The 24,744-nt window shown below is 36.1% G+C and overlaps 1 protein-coding gene across 1 annotated transcript in view; it reads right to left on the reverse strand.

The window, feature by feature from the left end:
• Positions 1–24,744, reverse strand: part of PPP2R5A (protein phosphatase 2 regulatory subunit B'alpha) — a 61,568-nt gene that overhangs the window by 2,992 nt on the left and 33,832 nt on the right. The window contains exons 3-12 of the mRNA XM_070396531.1: positions 24,293–24,394; positions 19,213–19,305; positions 15,308–15,438; positions 14,007–14,066; positions 12,989–13,097; positions 12,336–12,389; positions 7,490–7,540; positions 7,144–7,263; positions 6,932–7,059; positions 5,813–5,914 (exon numbers count right to left, since the gene is read on the reverse strand). Of these exons, the coding sequence (XP_070252632.1) occupies positions 5,813–5,914; positions 6,932–7,059; positions 7,144–7,263; positions 7,490–7,540; positions 12,336–12,389; positions 12,989–13,097; positions 14,007–14,066; positions 15,308–15,438; positions 19,213–19,305; positions 24,293–24,394 (950 nt within the window). The remainder of the gene's footprint in view (positions 1–5,812; positions 5,915–6,931; positions 7,060–7,143; positions 7,264–7,489; positions 7,541–12,335; positions 12,390–12,988; positions 13,098–14,006; positions 14,067–15,307; positions 15,439–19,212; positions 19,306–24,292; positions 24,395–24,744) is intronic.

The following is a 24,744-nucleotide window of genomic DNA, read 5'->3' on the forward strand; positions in this document are numbered from 1 at the left end:
TTTGGGTCTTAAAATCCATTTTGAGTTTATTCTTCTATATGGTGTAAGAAAGTGACAGTTTTATTCTTTTGTGTCTGTCCAGTTTTTCCAGTATCATTTTTTAAAGAATGTGGCATTACTCCATTGCATATTCTTCCTTCTTTTATTATAGATTAATTGGCCATATAGGTGTGGTTTATTTCTGGGCTCTTTAACCTGTTCCATTGATCTATGTTTTCATTGCCAGTACCATCCTGTTTTAATTACTATAGTTTTGTAGTGTAGTTTATTAGGTAGCATGACACCTCCAACTTTATTCTTCTCTCAAGATTTCTTTGGCTCTTTGTAGTTGTATATAAATTTTAGGATTATTTGTTCTACTTTTATGAAAAATGCCATTGGTATTTCGATAGAAACTGCTCCTCTATTTGTATCTTTTCCAATTTCTTTCTGAATTTAGTGTCTTAGTTTTCTGAGTATAGGTCTTATACTTCTTTGGTGAAATTTATTCCTAGGTATTTTATCCTTTTTGATGCATTTGTAAGTGGGATTGTTATGCAACTGATTTCTCAGCATTAATTTTGTATCTTGCTACTTTAGTTCTAACAGTTTTTTGGTGGATTCTTTAGGGTGCTCTCTCTATAGTATGTCATCTGCAAATAATGACAGTTTTACTTCTTCCTTTGCAATTTGGATACCTCTTATTTGCTTGTCTTATTGCTGTGTCTAGGACTTCCAATAATCAATAAAAGTGGGGAAAGTAGACATCTTTGTCTTGTTCCTGATCTTAAAGAAAAAGCATTTAGCTTTGCACCACTGAGTATGATATTAGTTGTCTGTTTGCCATATATGGCCTTTCTTATGTTGAGGTATGTTCCATCTATCCCCACTTTGCTGAGAGTTTTTATCAAATGCTTTTTCTGCATCTATTGATATGATCATGATTTTTATCCTTCATTTTATGTGGTATATCACTTGATTGATTTATAGGTGTAGAACCATCCCTGCATCCTAGGATGAATCCTACTTGATCATGGTGTCTGATCTTTATAATGTATCAGGGAATTCAGTTTTCTAATATATTTTTTAATTAAAAATTTTTTTTTTATTTCAGAGAGGAGTGGACAGAGAGAGAGAGAGAATCATTGATTGGCTGCCTCCTGCATGTCCCCTACTGGGGCGGGCGGGGGGGGGGGGGGGAGGGGGGGGAGCGAGGAATTGAGCCCGCAACCCTGGCATGTGCCCTTGGCCAGAATCAAACCTGGGACCCTTTAGTCCCCAGGCTGACGCTCTACTCACTGAGCCAAACCGGCTAGGGCTCAGTTTTCTAATATTTTTGTTAAGGATTTTTTTACATCTAGGTTCATCGGGGCTATTGGCCTGTAACTTTTGTTATAGTGTCTTTGTCTGGTTTGGAAATCAGAATAATGCTGGCTTTATAAAACAAGCTTGGGAGCCTTCTCTCACCTTCAACTTTTTGTAATAGTTCGAGAAGGATAGGTGGTAATTCTATGAATGTTTGGTAAAATTCACCTGTGAAGCCATCTGATCCAGAACTGGTTTGTTGGGAGTTGTTTTTTGTTTTGTTTTTTATGGCTTTGATTTCATTGGTTGTAATCAGTCTGTTCAGATTTTGTATCTTCAGAATTCAGTCTTGGAAGATTATATGTTTCTAGGAATTTACCCATTTCTTCCAGGTTGTCTCTAATTTGCTGGCATATAGTTGTTCATAGTATTTTTTTTAAAGGATTTTTAAAATTGATTTTTAGAGAGAGACATTGATTGGCTGTCTCCTGCAGGCCCCTAACCAAGGATAGATCCCACACCTGTGCATGTGTCCTGAATGGGAATTGAACTGACCATCTTTCAGTGCATGGGATGATGCCCAACCGAGTCACACCAGCCAGGGCCATAGAATTTTCTTTTAATCCTTTGTATTTCTATGGTATCAGTTGTCACTTCATTTCTGATTTTATTTGGGTCTTCTTTTTTTCCTTAATGAGTTCAGTTAAAGGTTTATCAATTTATATTTTCAAAGAACCAGCTCTTGGTTTCATTGATCTATTTTTTTAAACTAGTTCATTTATTTCTGCTCAGGTATTTATTATTTCCTTCTTCCTACTCACTTTGGATTTTTTTTGTTCTTTTTCTGATTCCTTTAAGTGTAAGGTTAGATAGCTCATTTGAGGTTTTTCTTTTCATGAGGTAGACCTGTATTGCTATGAATTTCCTTAGAACTGCTATATCCCTTAGATTTGGGGTCACTGTGTTTTCATTTGTCTCAGGGCATCGTTCTTTCTTTTTTTTTCCTTGATCTTGTTAAGTAGTATTTTATTTAGCCTCTATATATTTGAGTGTGTTTTCCAGTTTTCTTCTTGTAATTGATTTCTAACTTCATACCATTGTGATCTAAGAAGATACTTGATAATTATTTCAATCTTAAATTAATTGAGACATGTTTTGCATCCTAACATGTGGCCTATCCTGGAAAACATTCCATGTGCACTTGAAAAGAATGTATATTCTGCTGCTTTGGGTGAAATGATCTAAACATATTAATTAAATCCATTTGGTCTAATTTGTCATTTAAGCACCGCTTGTCGATTTTGTCTGGATGATCTATCCATTGATGTCAATAGGGTGTTAAAGTCCTCTACTACGTCTGTTACTAGCTTTCCTTTTATGTCCACCAATATTTGCTTTATATATTTTAAGTGCCCCTACACTGGATGTGAAAATGTTTACAAGTGTTGTAGTCTCTTTTTATATTGGTCCTGTTATTATGAAATGTCCTTCTTTGTCTCTTGTTATAGCCTTGGTTTTAAAGTCTATTTTTCTAAGTATTGCTACCCGGTGTTTTGTTTTGTTTTAACATTGCCTTTGAATGAAATGTCCTTTTCCATTTCTTTACTTTCAGTCTGCGTGTGCCATTTGATCAGAAGTGGGTTTCTCATGGGCAGCATATGTATGGGTCTTGTTTTCTTATCTTTCAGCCACCATATGTCTTTTGATTGGAGCATTTAATCCATTTACGTTTAAAGTAATTATTGATAGGTACTGTTACTGCCATTTTATTACTCATATTTTTTATCCTATCACCCCTATTTCTTAAAGAAGTCCCTCTAACATTTCTTGTATTACTAGTTTGGCAGTGATGAACTCCTTCAGTTTTTGTTTTTTTTCTGGGAAGCTCTTTATCTGTCCTACAATTTTATTTTATTTCATTTTTAAAAAAATGGCTGCTCTGATGTTACTTTTTAAATATATTTTTCTTGATTTCAGAGAGGAAGGGAGAGGGAGATAGAAACATCAATGATGAGAGAGAATCATTGATCAGCTGCCTCCTGCACACCCCCCACTGGGGATGTGAACCTGCAATACAGGCATGTGCCCTTGACCAGAATCTAACCCAGGACCCTTCAGTCCGCAGGCCAATGCTCTATCCACTGAGCCATACCAGCTAGGTCTGTCTTACTATTTTAAATGATAGCCTTGCTGGGTAGGTCCTTGCTTTTTATCACTTTAAATATTTCATACCAATCTCTCTAGCCTGCAGAGTTTCTGTTGAGAAATCAGTTGACAGTCTTATGAGAGCTCCCTTGTATGCAACTCACTGCTCTTAAGATTCTGTTTGTCTTGAACCTTTACCATTTTAATTATAATGGTCTTTTCTTAAATCCTCACCTGAGGATATGTTTTATTAAGCTTTTTAGAGATAAAAGGGGTGGGGGGAAACAGGGAGCAGCATCGATCAGTTGCCTCCCATATGGGCCTCTACTGGGAATCAAACTGGCAATCTTTTGGAGTACAGGACTCTCCAACTAAGCCACCCAGGCAAGGCTATGATGTGTCTTTATGTGGGACTCTGGGACTAATATGACTATTTCTTTCACTAGTTTAGAGAAGTTTTCAGTCATTATTTCCTCAAATAGGTTTTTAATCCCTTGCTCGCTCTCTTGTCCTTTGGTACCCCTATGATACAAATGTTATGTTTGATGTTGGCCCAGAGGTCCCTTAAACTATTCTCATTTTAAAAATTATTTTTGTATTCCAATTGGGTATTTTTTACTGTCTTCCAGATCTCTGATTCATCCCTCTGCTTTTTCTAATCTGTTGTTGATTCCCTGTAATGCATTCTTCCTATCTCCATTTTTATGTCCCATATCTCTCTTCTGAACTTCTCAATGAGTTCATCTAGTCTTTCCCTAAGCTCACTGAACATCCCTTTTACCAGTATTTTGAACTCTGCTTCTAGTAGCTTGCATGCCACCATTTCGTTTAGTTCTTTACTGAGTCTTGTCCTATTCTTTTATTTGGTGCGTGTTTCTTTTTATTATATTAGGTCAATCTATATCTCACAGCCTTGGCAGAATTATCTTATGTAGTTGGGGCCCTTGAGATGGGTGCTGCAGAAGTGTCCCTTCTGTGTGTTGTGTGCCCTTCTGTTGGCATGTCAGTGACTATAGTGGATAAACTGCTGTGCGGGTGCTGACTCCATGTAGCGGGAGTTGCTCTAGCGGGGCTCTGGTGTGAGCTGAGTCTACCCTTCAGGTGTGCTTTTGTGGAGCTGGTTGGGTAGTGATGCTCTGGTTTGAAATGAAGTTGGCCAACAGGTGTCTTGGTTTGGGGTGGGGGGTGCTCCAGGGCAGGCCCATGTTAGCCATTTGTGCCCAGCTTGGGGCCATCTGGTGGGAGCTACAAAGTGATCTATGGTTGGTTGTCACTTGTGCTGGGTTTGGAGGCACTTGGGAGAGGTTAGCTGCCAATAGTGCTGGGCGGCACAATGTGAGCTGGGATCTGTGGCTGCTTAGCTTCCAAGAATGTGGGCTTATAGTTCTGAAGTTATATATGATTTAAGGGACAGAGGTGCTGACCTATGCAGATTAAGATATAATGATTATTCTTAGTCATGTTTTCTTTCCATCTGTTCCTGGGGCTCAAACTATATATCTAATATATATCCCTGTCTAAAAGAGGGCTATTTAGAAGAAATAATGCATTGACTTAGTTATTGGTAGACTAGGATGGCCTTGAATAAAACTGCTTTTTCTACTCGGCACAAGAAAACCATGACTAATTGAAATAGATGGGCTTTTCCAAACAGAGTAGGTAATATACTCATTAGAAGTAAGTGGTAGCTATTATCCTCAAATGACAGGTAGGCTCAAGTACAGTGGTTACTCCCACCTGAAATAATATATGAGTGAGAAGGAAGTGATTTTTAGATTAATCTATGAAATTCTCAAAAAAAAAGGTAATCACTAAGCCAAGTTCCTAAATGCTGTGTACTATCATTTATTCTCTAAAATATGTATACTGCAAGGAACAAAATATTAACAGTGTGAGTGATAGGCATATCATTATGTGAGTTCTCTCTTTCCATAAGTGAATTATGCTGACTTTTAAAATACCACCTGTTTAAGTGGGGAGCTTAAGAAAAACCCTATTGTGCAAGGAGTAGGTGAGGAGTAAAGCTCACTATGGAAGCCCATGGGGACAACGATTTTCATAAATATATAAAAAATCAAATTGTATAAAACAGTACAAAAGGCTCGCCGTTCATTTTCATTAGGGTTTCAGCACATTGCAGACAAGTGCTATGAGACTGAAGTCTAAGGCTCAGAAAGAAACCAACAGAAGATTTCTGATTCACATTAAAATCATAATTAACCATTAGGGGAAGTTTACCTGGAAATAAAAGTGTTGAGACTTTCAAATTATAATGCTTAATGTAATTGATTTTTTAAACATGATAATTCTAACTTGGAGAAAATACCTTATTATACTGAATTACATTCAGCTAACCTAAAACATAATTTAAAATGTCAAATACCTTTGTCTTTCAGCTTTGTATGAACTAGTAAGATCATCGAAAAGCTTGCCATTCATTTCCATTAGGGTTTTCAGCACATTGTAGACCAGTGCTACGATGGTCCTAAAACAAAAAATAAGCCAGTGCTGGGTTATTGATGCCTCTAACAGGAAATGGAACACTATCATCTCTGAAAGGAGTTAAATGTTGGCTGGTTCACTCAATCCATTTTAGAGTTGAAAAGAGGAAATGTTACAGGTCACATAGCCAGTAGTGGTAGAGATGGTCTGTCTGATTCAAAGCCCTGTCCTCACCCATGTATCATGCTCAGATTAAACTCTCTAAAAATGCTGTGGTTAGCTTCATATCAGCTCTAGAGCAGGGGTCCTCAAACTTTTTAAACAGGGGGCCAGTTCACTGTCCCTCAGACCGTTGGAGGGCCGGACTATAGTTTAAAAAAAAACTATGAACAAATTCCTATGCACACAGCGGCGGCAAAAACACCCAGCGGGACGGATAAATGTTTTCAGCGGGCCATAGTTTGAGGACCCCTGCTCTAGAGTCTCAAACCCCGAGTAACAGCAGCTTTAAAAGGACACGAACCCAGCTGCTGTGGCTCAGCGGTTGAGTGCTGACCCAGGAAACAATAGGTCGCCAGTAGGGGGCGTGCAGGAGGCAGCCAGTCAATGATGTTTCTCTCTATCCCTCTCCCTTCTTCTAAAAATCAAAAACAAAATGAACATGATGTCATAGAAGCTAGAATATATGCCATGTAAGCATCACTTATATGACCTTAAGCACTTCAGCTTCTCCTTGCCATAGTGCTACCTGCAGAGATGAGAGTGTTATTAGCAGCAGGTCAACCCAACTTGGCATTTGCAGTCATTTGTGCATCTCCACAAATATTAGCTGGGTCTGACCACATACTGGTCTGGTGCAGAATGTCACACTAGAAAGTCCTACCTCCAGGGAGATTTGTAACTTTAAACTGAAATTAAGATCATACAAACACATACATTTATACCTTATAAAGGTATATACTATGTGATGTTAACCTTGGAATAAGTTCCAAATCTGGATAAGCTTTATGTATGAGTTAGGAGAGCAAACGATAAAAAGGTTAAAAAGTCAGACACTTACGGATTCCAGTGTTCCTTGGAGATTTTGTACAAACTACCAAACATAATTGGCAGTATTTTATCAATATTCTCCTCAATCAAACTAAGAATATATTCATTATTCCAGAAGTACAACGCCCTTTCTGCAACCTGAAAGAAATATTTATTAATGTCAAGAACAAAAGAGAAAAGAAATAGTATAAAATGAAAATGGCTTTGCTGAGTACATCATACCTGAAAATGAGAACTGGATACACACTTAGATATTTGCTTAAAAAGGGGCTCTTCAATTTTTTTGAACTGTGTTGGTTCAATGACATCTAAGATTTCTTCAATTTCTCCTAAAAACATCACCTAGGTTAAAAAAATGTTTTTAAGAAACATGACAAATTATATGATGTTAATATAGAAAACATTAAAAGAAGATTAATCTCAGTGGACAAAAAAGGACTTGACGGTTATTCTACCAAGTCTCTCTAATCCCCTAGGACACCTGCTCAGTAGCAGGGACAAAAGAAACATGGTTTATAGCCCTGAGAGCCAGTGTTTCAATGTATTATTTTTATTGAATCAAACCTACCTCTTTCTGGCTGCATGTTTTTGGCCAAAATTTTAGCAATCCTCTGATCACCTGCAAAAGGAAAAGTTTAGCATGAATTAGGCAATGAAGTCAGTTAATTCCAGGAAATTTTAAGTAATTGTGATTATACCAATATTCATTCTGAAGTATTTATCTAAGTGTATCTCCAGATTTTATTTATTTTGTTTACTGAATGCCTCTGTACCAGATACTGTTCATGATTTTCATGAAGCAGGGAGACCAACGTAAGTTATCAATTAGACATATAAATAATTTCAATAGCAGTAAGTGCTACTAACTACTAAGACAATAAAGGAAAATATAATAACTGCTGGTCTGAGGAGCGTAGGTTATTTTAGGGAGAAACTAAGGGACAAATAATTCTTATTTAAAACTATTATGAAGCACCAAAAAGCCAGAAAGCTCCCCAATTTATTTCATAGCATAATCTTGATAACCAAACTATAATACAAATTTTTGCAACTAAGTGAATCTAACAGCATATTAACAGAATACTATCTGGCCAATTATAATTTATTCCAGGATGGTTCAACTCATAGTTGTAGATTTATATCTCAAAAAAATTTGAAGTTATTTAGTATTATTCTGATAAAATTTTAGTAAGACAGAACTAAGAATTTATCAGAAACCATCAGTCATCATTATCAGAAAGCATCATACAATGCTTTCTTAGAAACCAGGCTGTAACACTATCTGGGCCTGGTGTTTTTGTGGATATAGATCTCTGACAGCCTTTTAGGATTTGTTATAGTTATTGATCTTGTCCAGTAATGAAGAACACTCATTCAAATTAAAATTGGAGAGAACATATGCTGGAGCTAATCTAGTAAGATGAAAAGGTTTTGATGAATAACTTTGGAAAGGAATATCAGAATTATATTTATTTGTCTAAGTATATATTAATTATACATTTTTATAATTTTAAAATAACTTTCTAAATGGTTAGAAAAAATTACTAAAATGAGTAGAAAAATTCAATATATGGCCAGATAAAAATATACCTTTATAAAACAGAGTATCAATGATAATCAAATGAAAATGCCTTTCATAACAAAAACTAATGTACAAAAAGAATACAATTGGTAAGAAATGTTTAAGATTTATATGATGAAAACTATAAAACATCATTGAATATCATGAAAGACTAAGTAGATGAGATGATTCAAGATTGTACAGATATTTCTTCTATACTTAATCTATAAATTTAATTTCAAAAGCCAAATGGATTATTTTCCGAAACTAGAAACTCTTATTCTAAAAGCTATAAATGTAAGCAAATAACCATGAATGGGATGGAGGGAGAAGAGGGAAAATTAATGGAATGGAACCTGAACTACTGATATCAGCAACTGAAACAAGATGGTATTAGCATTGAAACTGACAGAAGAGACATAAACTACAGTTACAACTAGATAGACTCATGTACATATATATGGGGTTTAAATATATGACAAAGGTGGCATTTCAGTTCCATGGGAAACAGATGAATTAGTCAATTAAGTAGTAGTACCTAAGACTGGTGGCTCACCATTTAGGAAAAAAAAAAAAGTAGCTCCTTTGGTAGGATGACTCTTAAAATAATCTCCCAAGATCTTTACTTCTTGAATTCACACTCTTCTGTAATCCTTTTGTGTGGGCTGCCCTAGTGACTTCCATTCCACTAGCAGATTCTAAAGCCTTCTCATCTTGCAACTTTGGTAAAGCAAGCTGCTATATTTGGAAATGCCCACGTTGACAAGGATTTGAGGGTGGCTGGTGGCCAACAGCCAGGTAGAAACTGAGGCCCTCACTCAGTCCAACAGCACTTGAGGAACTGAATTTTCGACAAACACGTGAACTCGGAATCAGATCCTTCCTCCTCTGAGCCTTTATATATGAGGCTGGACAACACCTCAATTGCAGCCTTTCTTGTAAGAAACTCTGCAGCACAGGACCCAGCTAAGTCATGCCTGAATTGTGATTCATAGAAACTATGAGATAATGTTTGTTTTAAGCCACTAAATTTTTAAATGTTATTCAGCAATAGAAAACTAATACAGTTCCTTACCCTTGTCACACAAATTTCGATTTCAGATGGTGTGTGTATGTGTACCCTAACCTCTAGAATCTATGAATGTGATTTATTTGGACATTGGATCTTTACAGATATAATTAAGAGTTAAAGTCACCCTGGGTTATTTGGGTGGGCCCTAAATCCAACAAGTGTCATTTTAAGAGACACAGAGACAGAAGAGGCAGCAATGGGAGATTGGAGCGATGCAGCCATAAGCCATGGAAAACCTGGAGACACCAGAAACTGGAAGAGGCAAGGAACGGACTCTCCCCTAGAGCATCTGGAGGGAATGAAGCCCTGCTGACACCTTGATTTTGGACTTCTGGCCTTCAGAACTGTGAGAGAATAATTTATGTTCTTTTAAGCCACCAGGTTTGTGGTAATTCGTCATGGCAGCGCTAGAAAACAATTATAGATGGGATAAAGTTTTTATAGATAAAAACTAAATCCATAAAATAACCAGAATATAATACTACAGGATATTTTGATCATCTCAAAGGGTATAGGGTTTTTATTAGCATGTCAGTAAGGCCAGAAGCCATAATGATGAATACATTCCATTACATAAAATTTTTTTTAGTTCTTTAAGGCAAAGTTAGTTAAAAACTATATTCAAAATTAACGAAACACTTCAAATGGACAAAAAATATTTGCAAAACATAGGAAAAGGATAAAAAGGACACAGAAATATAAATGACCAATAACCATATAAAAGGATGGCTCAATCCCTGTAATAATGAAGAAGCCAATGAAAATATTTCGTATATATTAAACTAACAAATTTTAATATCAGCAAAATTTTAAAACTTAATATCCTGCTAGGGTGAGGGAAAACAGGCATCTAAATTGTTCAAACTCTGTGGAAGGCAACTTAGAACATGTTAAAATTTCCATGTATTCTTTGGCTAATTGGTTTAACAAATTTACTTGCAGTAAAATTTTTCTTATTTTGGATTACAGTTCTGAGGGTTTTATACACACACAGATTTTTTTTTTGTAACCAAAACCACAGACAGGACACAGCACAAATCCAACCCCCTAAAGCACCCCTTCACCCAGCAACACGACTGTAACGATGAAAACTCCCATAATTCAAGTGCCCATTAATGGGAGATTAAATATGTTAGGGTAATCCATAACGGAATCTGATGCTACCAGTGAACAAAACAATCAGGTTCATATGGAAAGATATTACACTTCACATTATATTGAGATGAAAAAAACAACACTGTCCCACCATTTATTTAACCTACACATAAATGTACAAAAATTTTGTAGAAATATATTCACTTGTAAGTGTTTACCTCCACAATGTGCTTTCTGATTTTGTATTATGTGAACCAAATTAACACACATTACTTTCATAAACAGAAATAGAATATAAAAAACTAGCCACAGCTTATTTATAATTTTTAGGAAGCCTTGATATGAATGCCAGATTTCTAGGAAATGAGTATTAAGGCTGAGACCCAAGTAACATGGTCATAATTTTGGTGCTGGAATAGCCTATGGTAGAAACTGCAAGATCTCTCATATCTACAGATCTTTATGACTTGAAACATTTTTCTTTGAACAACTTAGACATTTACATTACTATCTCCTCATCCTGCTTCTATTTCCGTTAACCCAACTCATCTAAGCCAGATTTCTGGCCATCATCCATCTTTAAAAAGAAATCATCTCCCCTAGCCACCCATGTTAATTTAATATATTTAAATTATATCTGTTTACTTATTCACCAACATAAACCATCAGTTATGTTACAGGCTTTCTTTGTCTCAATTTTAATGAGAGTTATGGATTTGTATTAAGTTTTAATCCACTTTAGAAACTTATGTGGCTTCATGTACAGACTGGGCTTTCTAATTCTTCTGATTTGTCTTTAAAAAGTATTTTTAGCTGTTTTCAGAAATAACTGCAAGTCTAAAAACTCAAAATATAAGGGAGTGAGTGGGAAAAGCATGTTTTGTTCCTTTATACATACAAAGGTCAAATCAAAGGGAGAATACTAAATACATTAAGTTTTCCAACCACACCTAGGGATAGCAGTTTAAATCCTTGAAACCTTCTGCAATACTTCAAAAACTCTTAAATATTCAGATTTAGGATACCTAGAAAGTACTATCAAAATTTTTAATTCACCAAGGTTTTTTATTCTTTTATACTTGCCTATTTCTCCCTACCATCTTTTGTTTTTTTGAATCTTCAGTTAATTTTCATAACATTTTTATTTTCTCCTGAATCTTCATATGATAGTCAAATAGTAAGCACAATTCAAATAGTGAATTATTATGCTGATTCATAAAGTAAACAACCTTTATTCCAAGATCATATCTTAAGCTCCAAAGGCAAGGAGATGTTTACAATCCCAATCATGTGGTTTGTCATTAATAACAGGGAAAAGCCTATTTGTAAAGACAAAACAAAACTCAAGGGAATAATTTTGGGGCTTCCACAGTATGTTTTAATTTTAAAAGGTAAATGAAGATTGAAAAGATTATCAGTGAAGATAGTATCTATATCAAATTTTAGTGTAGTCATCTCAACTACTATGTTAATTTACATTTAAGTTATTCAAGACACATGAGAACTCCTGTTTCTAATCCTATTCTTTGAATGTAGATTAACCTCTCATTCCTTGTCAATGATTTTAGTTTAAAGTACATTACTACTACTGTTGATAACTCTGTAAAGGTATATAACAGTATAAAGAAAGGTACAATGAAATGCTCCAATGTAGACCCAAAACATAAAAATAAATAGACCACTTACTGGTTCTGTTAGTGTTGTATCTTTCTCCAGGAACTGTACAACACAGTAGGCTAACTAAAATGGAAGGGACAGTTTATAAATATTACTGAGTGAAGTAACATTTAGTGATGCAGGGTTTTTATATTTAACTAACAAAAATGACTACCTTATTTTGATGAATTTTACTCTAGCTTAATCTCAATACTATATAAAAATTAGTATACTCACAATTGTGTAACTGTTTCACCTTAAAAGTAACTTCTGAATATGAAGTTAACTGAAATAAGACTAGAGCTTAACATTTTACTTTTTCAGCATGTATGCCATGCTGATATATTATTCTTTAAGTAGTAATCGAGGAGACTAGGTTATTGCAGCTAAACAGAACACTGCAGTTATGTGGGATTTATTCAATGCCATTTAGTTAATTAGGTCAGGGCCTAGACTAGAAAAGAGCTTGACATTTTCTTTCCTATGTTTATACTCAATATGCACTGACCTTATTTAATATCACTAAAAATATTTTAAATTATAAAATTTTATTTTGGGCAACTTAAAAAGCAAATTGCTTAAATACACTTAAAACTGCCATCTCAGTACTTCTCAATTTCTCTGCCTTTATATCAGTCTCTGAAACAATAATTCATTTCACTTTAAAGTTTTCTGAAGCTTACCTGAGCATGAAACAAAGCTAATCCTTTTGCAGTATGCATAGGAATAAGAACCTTCATTAGAAATTGTTTATGTTCTGCTTTCAGTGGCAATGCAAAGCCATTGATAATACTGGAGGGAAAAAAAGGCAGGGGGAAGGGTTAAGTACTTACTACTTTATTTCTAAAAGTTATTATATCCATGCGTACATAAGGAACTGTGCTCAGCTTCAATCCTGGTGTTGAATTACTTGCTCATCTTCAAACTACTCTAGGCAGGCTATTACTATGAAGTCTTTAAGTCATTCAATGATCCAAAAGTCAACTAGGACTACCAATTAATGCTCCAGTGAGTAATTTCTATCTGCATGTCCTACACAAGCTCAGCAGTTTAGGCACTGTTGCCTTTTTTTCCCTCCCTAAAGCCAGAATCAGTATCACAATAATAAGAATTTTTAATATTTCTGAAGTAAATGGGTTGTTTCTCTTATTTTATTGAAGGATCTTAAACTAAGAAGTAATTCTCTTCATAGTCATTCTGTTAACTACTAAAGATTTTAGCTTCCTCTAGTACAAATACAGCGGTCTAAACGTTTCTCAAGTTAATAAGGAAGGCAAAATGTTCATGTAAACTAAAAGGCTGTAGAATCTTCTAAAAAGAACAGATGGATTAGGAATGGTCTATCAACATATGAACAAGAATTCTTATAACTTCATCAAAAGATTCACTGTAGCTTATTTCATCTCTTCCCAATCAGATCCTATAAATTTCTGAGGCAGTCTTGGCAAGATAAGGCATAAAACATGCCACAGCTTCAAATGCAAGAAGCCTATTCTGAAACAGATGTCTTGCATGGCAGTACTTTAAAAATGCTGACCCTCCAAAAAAAAACTATAATAAGAATTCAGTTGAGAAACGATGTCTTGCAGTCTATATTTAAATATGAATAATTTCTCTACCCCCAGCTAAGATTTTAACACATAAAACATTCAAAGTTACTTAATTTTTAAAAAGAACAAGGAAAAAACAAAACTGACCTACCTTCCTAATATTTCCAGGAGTTCAGCAACACCATTGAAATGTTCTGTTTCATATATAAACCTGAATTTAAAATAAAGGTAGATGTAATGAAAAACAAAATATCAGAAAACTAAGAGAAAGGCAGAAATAAAGCCCCAAGGGTAACTATAAGAACTGTACAAGAATGTTGTAAGAATTCCTTGTAAACGTTTTTGCCCCAGTTACTTCTCAGCAATCTTATAAAAGAAAGTCTATTTCCTACTAAACCAGATGCTTTAAAAAAAACCCCTCACCCAAGGATATGTTTATTGATTTTAGAGAGAGGAAGAAGGGAGGAGATGGGGGGGGGGGGGGAGAAACATTGATTGGTCGTCTCCCTCATGTGCCCTGACAGGGAATGAAACCCATAACCTTTTAGTATGTGGGATGACACTCCAACCCCTGAGCCACCTGGCCAGAGCTAAACCAGATACTTTTAAATATTTCATATTTAAGCATATACTTTTGTTAAAACTTGCTATATGTTAAGATAATATTCTTTCACCTGGAATATTTTATTTTACTTAAAATTTTTTTGAGAAAGAAGGGTTTCCTCGAGGAAATACTTTTTAAAATAGGAAAATCCAAGAGAAAAGAACCCACATATAATAAAGCCACCATTATTCAGAATTCTCTAAACCTAAACTATACAGGCTGCCTAGCTTTCCAGAGTAAGATCACCCTTAAAGCAGGGAGGCAAATTCAAAGAAACACAGGACAGGGGGAGGATGGCACAGAACTGGAGAGAGATGCTCTTTCTGTAGTTGTTACAATGTGGAAATGCTAGCCTAATTTTGCCAGATCTTCAATTTAAAAAAAAAACCAAACATACCAAACCTGAAGTGTGGGTATTAAAGTGAAATCTCCTACTTTGAAACAATTAAATAGACCCCATATAAATTTAATTACCTTTATCAGAAAATCAAATGAAAGTACTTCCAAGAGCTACTGATTTAAATAGTTCTTAAAAGTTTTTCAAACAAAAAACTCAAGGAAATAATCAGACAAATTCTCCTCACAATAAATCTTACATGTGAATAACATTAGTATTACCTATTAAAAACTTCACTACTATTATCCACATAGATGAAAAGTAGGTTATAAATTTCTACAAAGTTAGAGGCAATCAAATGATGTCCACAAAATGGGCTAAAAATGACTCAAATACTAGCAGTTAAATTTCCAAATTTCAGATGTTAAAAGTTAACCTAAAGCAACTGGAATAAAAAGAAAAATATGTAAGGGGATAAAAAGTACTATATATGAATATATGACCAATTTACCTGAGGAAAATGTTGTTAATTTGTTTTCTGATGAATGCTCTTAATCCAAGAAATTTCCCATAAATTCGATGCAGAACAGTCTTCAGGAAGTCACGTTCTCTGGGATCTTCACTATCAAAAAGTTCCAGGAGCTTTAAAAAAAAGCTGAGAAATTACTTTTTAAAAATAATCAAGCTAAAACTTCACTTTATTCTAATACTGATTTTAGATAACCTTTTTTTTAAATGTAAAGATTCTGCCTTATCATATTGGTTTTAGTCTTGCTAACTAGTGAAGCTAAAGAAAAGCTTAGGGAGAACTTCTCTTCACTTATTTCATTACAAAAAACGACACAATAAATAATATAAACACTTCAAAAAGTGCACTTTTTTTGCCCTGCCACTCATTTTAAAATTCTATCCCACTCTTGACTACTAAACATGGCCCATAACTTTCTAGTGTTGAAATTTAAGAGTTTTTAATACTTTTTGATAGTCAAAATTACATACAAAAATGTTAAAGCTTGTAGATTGCAAGTCATTAAATAAATGAAGTTAAAATACATGTGCACATGTGTATTTTCGATTTACTAAAAAGAAAAGGTCAGAGGTCAGTCAGAGAGTGTACTTCAAATCCCGATTGTGCCATCTACTGACTGAAACTGGACATAGTCAAGCTCTTTATATATATAGGTTGGCACATAAAATGTACTCAATAATTCTTACCTTCCTTCCTTCTTCTGAAACTCTATGATTTGAACACAATCTGAAACTACACAATTATTTTCTTCTCTTGAAAAAATGAATTGTCCAAATTTATACCTTAGATTCTAAGACTTAATATTTATCACCTAATCAAATAATTTCAAAATGCAAAAGCAGAGAATCCCCATACATACTATGTAATAAAACAACACACTAAGAATACCTCAGTGAAGTGATCTGTGAAAGCAGTCATACAAACTGCTAGAAAACAAATGACTGGGCCTTGGCTTCTCAGCTAACTCAGGCATTTAGAGTTAAGGTGGAAAATGGGTCCCACTATACTAGTTTATATTCTTGTTTCCCTTAAAATCTATTGAATAATCCCGCAACTAAAATACCTCAAGCTCCAGACTGAGGAAACACTAAGGCATTTGTTCCTCTCAACCTGCTTTATTTTAAATACAATTTAATATGGCATTACTAGAGTTCCTTATTATACTACTAGAGCTATGGGACCTAGAGTCAAGTTCCCACCCACCACCGGCACACTTCAAAAACGCAGGAGACCCAGACCCAGCCTGCCCCACCCGTCAAGCCCCTCCGGGCGGGGGGCATGGCCTGAGGTCCCCTGTCAAGCCCCGCCAGGCGAGTGGCACAGCTTGAGGTCTCCTGGCCTGGCGCTGGGGTGGGGGGCGTGCCTGAGGTCCCTTACCCCAGCCAGGCGCCATGCAGCCTCAGGTCCCTTCTGCTGTTCAGTTGTGACGCTACGGTGTCCTGGCTAATTTGCATATTCCTCTTATATAGACAGATACTAGAGGCCCAGTGCATGCATTTGTGCACCTGTGGGGTCCCTCAGCCTGGCCTGTACCCTCTCGCAATCCAGGACCCTTTGGGGGATGTTGGACTGCCGGTTTTGGCCTGATCCTCACAGGCCAGCCCAGCCTGCAGGGATCAGGCCGAAACTGGCAGTCCGACATCCCGAGGGATGTAGTATGTGCGCGAAGTGGCAGGCAGCCAGGGAGGAGTCTGAGCCCAGGCTGGGTGCTGCACCACTCCCACTCATCCCATCCCCACTGTGCCTGCCACCGCCGCCGTTTGGTAGTCCTGCCGCGGAGGCAGAAGAGGTTCGTACTGCCGCAGCTATGCTTGCCAGCCATGAGCCTGGCATCTGGTGCCTGTTGGTCAGCTGAGCGGCACTCCTGCTGTGGGAGTGCACTGACCACCAGGGGGCAGCTCCTGCGACAAGAGTCTGCCCCCTGGTGGTCAGTGCGCGTCACAGCGACCGGTGGTTCGGTCGCTTAGGCTTTTGTATACGTACTAGAAGCCCCGTGCACAAAAATTTGGCACTGGCAGGGGAGGGGGGGTCCCTCAGCCCAACCTGTGCCCTCTCACAGTCTGGGACCCCTTGGGAGATAACCACCTGCTGGCTTAGGCCCGCTCCCCTGGTGGTAGATGGTACACCCAATCCCGCAGTGTTTGCCTCGTCTCCCCTGGTCGCAGATGGCAGGCCCGAATCACACGCTGGGGCGGGCAGCAGCTCGGGATCACGCTGCCACCCGCCCCGCCCACCCTGCCCAAGACACGGCAGGCCCAGATCCTGCCCCGCCCACACACGGCAGCCAGGATCTCGTGCCGGAGCAGCGCAGCAGAATCTGCCTGCAGTGTGCAAATTAGCCGCCATCTTTGTTGGCAGTTAATTTGCATATCACGCTGATTAGCCAATGGGAGGCGTAGCGAAGGTACAGTCAATTACCATGATTGTCTATTATTAGATTAGATAGATTCTTTCTGTAGCACAAAAGAGCTACAAAAGAAGATAAATATGCATTCAATTGCAATCACCAAAATAACAGGTTCATTTAATCTGATTTTTACTTGTGAATGAAAGAGACATTTTACTTGTTAACACACACCTAATATTTTTTCACTATTCATGAAGAGCTACTTAAATGGCTGAAGGACATATTCTTGACAAAGTTCTTTGTTTATCAATATATTCACAGCAATTAGTTAGAATACTTTATATGAAGGTCAGGGATAGTTATAAATAGCCAAAAATGAACTCCAAATATGTGTAACTCTTGTTTACAGAATCTTTATCATAGGGAATACACACGGTGGGAGAGGGTAGGAAGGGTTCTTGTAATAATTTTAATCCTAGCCTCAGCAGTGAGTTCATTGATTCCCTTTTATCCATCTTATCTTTCTTTAAAATGCAAATAACTCAAATTCCTGATACTTACATACCTACAAGTAGTTCAAAAGAGAAAAATTTGGTCTACCTCACAATTTTGTCTAGGGCCAGCCAATTCTACATAGTTAAAAAGAGGCCTTTATATTGTTAAAAAAGATTTTGAAAATAAAAATGATCACATTTTGAGAAATTAATTTTGAGGATGTAGGTTCCAAAAAGAACAACTAATAACCAATTTACATAAAGAAAGAAGGTAACACATATGTTTAACTTTATTCCTTTTCTTCTTAAAGGTCCAATTTTATCTGTGGTTTAGGAATTGAAGGACTAGAATGCCCAAGGAGGGAAGGGGAAAGGAACAGGGAAAGGTAATTGATGCTTTTATGACGGGAAAGTAGTCTAACGGCCCAATTGCTAAAAATGACCCCATTTCCATTTTCCCCTGTCATTTCAACATCACAATGCTTAAAACATGTCAAGTTCAAGGGCTTAAAATTAAAAGGTGTATAATTGTCATACCAAATTTTCTCAGTTAGGTGTCACAGAAAGGCTTGCTTTTCTGATCTTTACAAAATAACTGGGAATCTAGGATTGGATAGGTTAATTTGATTGACTTCGTTTGAAGTTAATCCTTTCTCTTTAAAATACTCTTGCATTCTCAAAGCTACTTAATTTTTATCCTAATTGGCAAGAATAGTAAGTGCTGTTAAAATTGAAATAAACTGCTGAACCGGTTTGGCTCAGTGGATAGAGCGCCGGCCTGCAGACTGAAAGGTCCCAGGTTCGATTCCGGTCAAGGGCATGTACCTTGGTTGTGGGCACATCCCCAGTGGGGGGTGTGCAGGAGGCAGCTGATAGATGTTTCTCTCTCATCGATGTTTCTGACTCTCTATCTCTCTCCCTTCCTCTCTGTAAAAAAATTGATGAAATATATTTTTTTAAAAATTGAAATAAACTATTAAAGTCTTGAAAGACTATTTTATTTTAATCACAACTTAATAAATCATTAAGACATAAGAATGCCTTACCTGTTGTACAAATTTCTGATCAATGTATCGCTTTGCAATGCTAGGCTGGAAATCAGGGCTTTCCAAAAATCTTAAGAAAAATTCATACACCAACTATGAGAGAAAATCAAATAAAAGTTAAGATGATGCCAAAAAATATTACCCTAAGTTAATGTCATACCAAAAACACACCTCCCTTACCAACAAGTAGGGAAATTTCAGATCTCATTAGAAAAGAAACAAGTTGTAACAGTTTTTTAAAACTAAATATACACAATTTGGTCTCATAAGCTATAAATTTTGAGAACTGTTTATTGCTTTACATCACTCATTGAAATGTTAAATTACAGGAGCTAGAAAATAAACATGGTGCCTATTAAATATTTAATTAAGAAGACTACTTTTCAGCCCATATTCACTGGGAAAATATTTTCTCCAGTGGACCACTAAACTACCTTAATTTAATCTCCAGAGTTTGTTAAATACAGAATAAAAGACTCCATCCAGATAAGAATAAACAGGATTATAAGGGGCAGTGTATGAATAACAATAAAGTAAAATAAAAAATTTTCAGGTCTGCCCTAACCGGTTTGGCTCAGTGGATAGAGCGTCTGCCTGCGCACTGAAGCGTCCCGGGTTCAATTCCGGTCGGGGGCATGTACCTTGGTTGTGGGTGCAATCCCCAGTACGGGGTGTGCAGGAGGCAGCTGATCGATGTTTCTCTCTCATCGATGTTTCCAGCTCTCTATCCCTCTCCCTTACTCTCTGGAAAAAATCAATAAAATATATTTAAAAAAAAATTTTTTTTCAGGTCTTTATTTAAAACTATAGTAGGGGGAAAAGAGTTAAATTGAAACCAGCATACCTTATCCACACTTGGGAAATAATGAACCAAATTATAGAAATACAGAGCTCAGGAAGGAATGTCTGTTCACCACAGTGAGTAAATTAGAAGTTACATCAGGACTTCTACTTAAAAAGTGCCAGGATCAAAAAAAAAAAAAAAAAAAAGTGCCAGGATCTTAAAAGTAACAGCAAGCCCGACCAGTGTGGCTCAGTGGTTGAGCACTGACCTATTTTCATAGGAGGTCACAGTTCGATTCCCGGTCAGGGCACATGCCTGGTTTGCAGGCTTGATCCCTAGTGGGGGGGTGTGCAGGAGGCAGCCGATCGATGATTCTCTCTCATCACTGATGTTTCTATCTCTCTCTCTCCCTTCTCTTCCTCTCTGAAATCAATAAAAATATATATATTTTAAAAAGTAATAGCAAATGTTCACTTGCTGCCACAAATCAGAAAAATACTATTCAGTCAACTTGCCTCCATTACACCTACTCTATCTTTCAAGGAGAAAGGCAAATACACTAAAGTTTTTTGTTGTTGTAATCTAACAGCTATGAAAGGCAGAAGTATAGCCCAAAATGTACCTCAACTTATTAGCTATTAAACTATATATCAATCTGGCACCCTAAAAATAAAAAATAAAGGATTTGATCCCATAGTAAAAAGAGTCATTCAATAAACATTTAGGCCACATGTCTGTGCCACTAAAGTAGTGATAAAAATAATGAAAAATAATGCACAATCTGCCTGTATTCCAGGCCAATACAGCAGGCAAGCCTCCCTAATTATCTAAAACAGGAGTGGGGAACATCCGGCCCACAGAATCATTTGGTCTGGCCCTGCTAAGGCATTAGGGGTGATGTAATTAAATGTCTGACCAAATATAGCAGGCTAATTTTTCAATTGGTAATTTTGTATAACCCTCGAATGATCCAAATGGCCTTTGGCAGAAAAAAGGTTCACCCCTGATCTAAAAGGTATACAGAAAATTACTTTTTTTTTTTTAAAGAGTATGTGTTTTTTTCATTTGAGAGAGAAACATCAATTGATAAGCTGCCTCCTGCATGCCACCTACTGGAGATCGAGCCCACAGCCTGGCATGTGCCATGACTGGGAATCCAACCAGCAACCTCTTGGTGCATGGGACTACGCTCAACCAACTGAACCACACAGGCCAGGGCAGAAAATTACTCTTATTGGTCCTCAATAAATATAAAGCAATAATACTTAGGGGGAAAAACTGTTGCTCATTAATAATCATGAAATACTATAAGATACGACTAATCTCCAACTACTAAAATGACATTTCTTCTGTCCCTTCTTTTGTTTATTCCATTCTTCCATTGCTCATTAGCATTTCCATTACAGTGTGAAAAAGTAAAGAGATACTAGTAAACTGAAAATTAGTACATTTTTAGGAAATTCATGAAAAGGACTAGAGGAACAGAAATTTGAAAGGTTTTGAAATTACATGTGCTTATTCTCTCATAATTTAATATTTGTTTTTCGTCCTGTCAAATTAATTTCTAGCATCAACGATTTAATAAGTTAAATGTAAAATGTAAACTTTTAGTATAAGACAAAATTTTGGTGAATTGATTCGAAGTACATTAACAACAACAAGGAAAGAAACTTTCCTTGAACAAATTTTTTCAGTGCTGCAACTCTCCATATTCCCATTTATCAGAGCAGTTTTAATATTCCACTCTAAAAAAAGACAAGTAATGACGTAGCAACAATATACTGACAAATCTATAAATCAGCTTATTCAGTAGTTTCTGAGTTCCTAACCATCTAATGGCCAAATTTTAGAACTGTATACCAAATTTTAGTTAATAGAAAAATTTTAAATTACATATATATATATATATATATATATATATATATATGTAATTAGAGCAGAGCATGTAAGTCAGGGGATCATGAATGAATGTAAAGTTCTTACATGTGTATCTGTGTATTTGGGGAGAAAACTCAACTTATAAAAATCTTATTCTGAATTCACCACCTCCTAAAATGTTAAGAACTATTAGTTTCAGAAAATTTATTTAATATCTCAAACCATATCAGTAAAAATAGAAAGCATACTGTTTATTTGGCTGAATTTCCACTATTAATTTCCATAGGCAGATAAAAATACCTTAATTTTTCAAATTGTCCCCTTGACCGGGCATTTGACCAGGGGGTGGATCCCTCTCCCCAGCCGGCCCAGCCCGATTGGCCCCGATCGGGGTGGGCCGGCTAGACCCCACCCATGCACAAATTTGTGCACTGGGCTCTAGTATAATGTATAAAGAGCTAATTTTTCTGACAATAATCCCACAAAGGAGTGGGATGGCAATGAAGGTATATTGGACCAAAGTTTTGAGCATTACCGAACTAGTATTCAACCAAACTAGATTGTTTTAAGATGCTAATTTCAATCCCTAAGGTAACAAATAAAAAACTATAAAGAAACATGGCAATTAAAATAAAATAGTACCGTAGAAAATACCTATTTATTATAAAAGGCAGTAATGGAGGAGGAGTAAAGGAACAAAAAAAATGTAAGACATATAGGAAATGACAAAATGGAAGATGCAAATCCTACCCTATCTGTAATTACATTACATGAAAGTGTATTAAATATTCCAGTCAAATGACATATTGTCAAAATTGATTTTTTTAAAAACCATGATCCAACCACATGCTGTTTATAAGAAACACAATTTAGATTCAAAGAAACAATCAGATTAAAAGTAAAAGAATGGAAAAGATGTATCATACAAACAGTAGCCAAAGGAGAATTGAATGGCCATACTAATATCAGACAAAATAAACACAGAACCTCTTACTAAAGTTATAATGATAAAAGCCACCCATTGAGAAAGATGTAACAACTATAAATATATGTAGCTAACAATATGGCCCCAGAAATACATAAAGCAAAAACTAATAGGACTGAAGGTAGAAATAGATGAGTTAACAACAATAGTTAGAGACTTCAATATCTCACTTTCAATAACGGATAGAACTAAACAGAAGATCAACAGGGAAATAGAAGACTTGAATAACACTATAAACAAACAAGAGCTAACATTTCTACAGGATACTCCACCCAACAGCAACAGAATACACATTCTTCTGAAGCACACATGAAACATGCTCCAGGATAGACTGCTCTGCCATAAAACAAGCCTCTAAATTCAAAAGGATTGAAAACACTCAAAAATTATATTTATTATCCAACCACAACAGAATAAAATTAGAAATCAATAACAAATGTGGGAGCCACAAATCTGTAGAAATTAAACACATCCCAAATTAACTAATGAGTCAAAAAAGAAATCACAAGGGAAATTAGAAAAATATTTTGAGATGAATGAAACAAAAAACACAACGTATCAAAACTATGGGCAACAAATGTTAAAGCAAAAACTTGTACATGAATGTTCTTAACAGGTCTAATCACAATAGCCAAAAAAGTAGAAACCACCCTAATGTCTATCAAGTGATTAATGGATAAATGAATGGAGTATATTCAGCCATTAAAAGTTATATGCTGATGCATGCTACAACACTGATTAACCTTGCAAATATTATGTTAAATGAGAGGAGCCAGACACAAAAGGTTACATATTATATGATTTTAAATACCCAGAACAGGCAAGTCCATAGGCAAAGCAGATTAGTAGTTATCAGGGGCAGTGGGGGGGGTAGGGGGGGGTGGGACAGAATGTGACTGTTAATGACCAGGAAGGTTCCATTTGGGGTGATGAAAAGTTCTGGAACTAGATACAGTACACTTTAAAACAATTCAAATGGCAAATGTTAAGTATATTTTTGGTTTGGTTTTGTTAATCCTCACCTGAGGTTATTTTTTTCCATTGATTTTTTTTTTTTTTTAGGGAGAAATCAAAGAGAGGGAAAGACAAGAGAGAAACATCTATGTGAGAAAGACATCGATTGGTTGCCTCCTGCACAAGCCCCGAGCCCCTGCTGGCCGGGGAGGAGCCTGCAACCAAGGCACATGCCTTTGACTGAATCAAACCCAAGACCCTATGGTCTGCAGGCCGACACTCCATCCACTGAGACAAACCGGCTAGGGCTGTTAAGTATATCTTATCACAATTTTAAAAAGTGAAAAGCAATATTTTGGGAAAAGAAAATAAGGTTAAAAAACTTAGACACTCAGATCAGAGAGAGAGAGACAGAGAGCCATGATTTCAGCAGAATATAATAAATATAAAAACTGTCAATACATAATTATGTTCCATACTTGTATGTGAGGCCAAGAAGCCTCAAGTGTGGGTTCATCCTCCTCTGGATCAAAATCTGGATTATCACTTGGAGGAAGAGTACGGAAGATATTTGCACTGATCTGTAAAGAAAAATAAATTTAGATTTATTCTGTTATCCAACCACAACAGAATAAAATTAGAAATCAATAACAAATGTGGGAGCCACAAATCTGTAGAAATTAAACACATCCCAAATTAACTAATGAGTCAAAAAAGAAATCACAAGGGAAATTAGAAAAATATTTTGAGATGAATGAAACAAAAAACACAACGTATCAAAACTATGGGCAACAAATGTTAAAGCAAAAACATATAATAAATATAAAACAGATCTTAATATAAAACAGTTATCTTAAATGTTCTTAAGATAACTTTATTTAAGAAAAAAGTTAAGTTGTGGCTATAAGCTTAGTTCAAAAAGCTAGAAACC

The sequence above is a fragment of the Myotis yumanensis genome, unplaced genomic scaffold (genome assembly GCF_028538775.1).
Source record: "Myotis yumanensis isolate MYYU_CA2020_CCGP unplaced genomic scaffold, mMyoYum1.0.hap1 SCAF_17, whole genome shotgun sequence".
Taxonomy (NCBI): Eukaryota; Metazoa; Chordata; class Mammalia; order Chiroptera; family Vespertilionidae; genus Myotis; species Myotis yumanensis.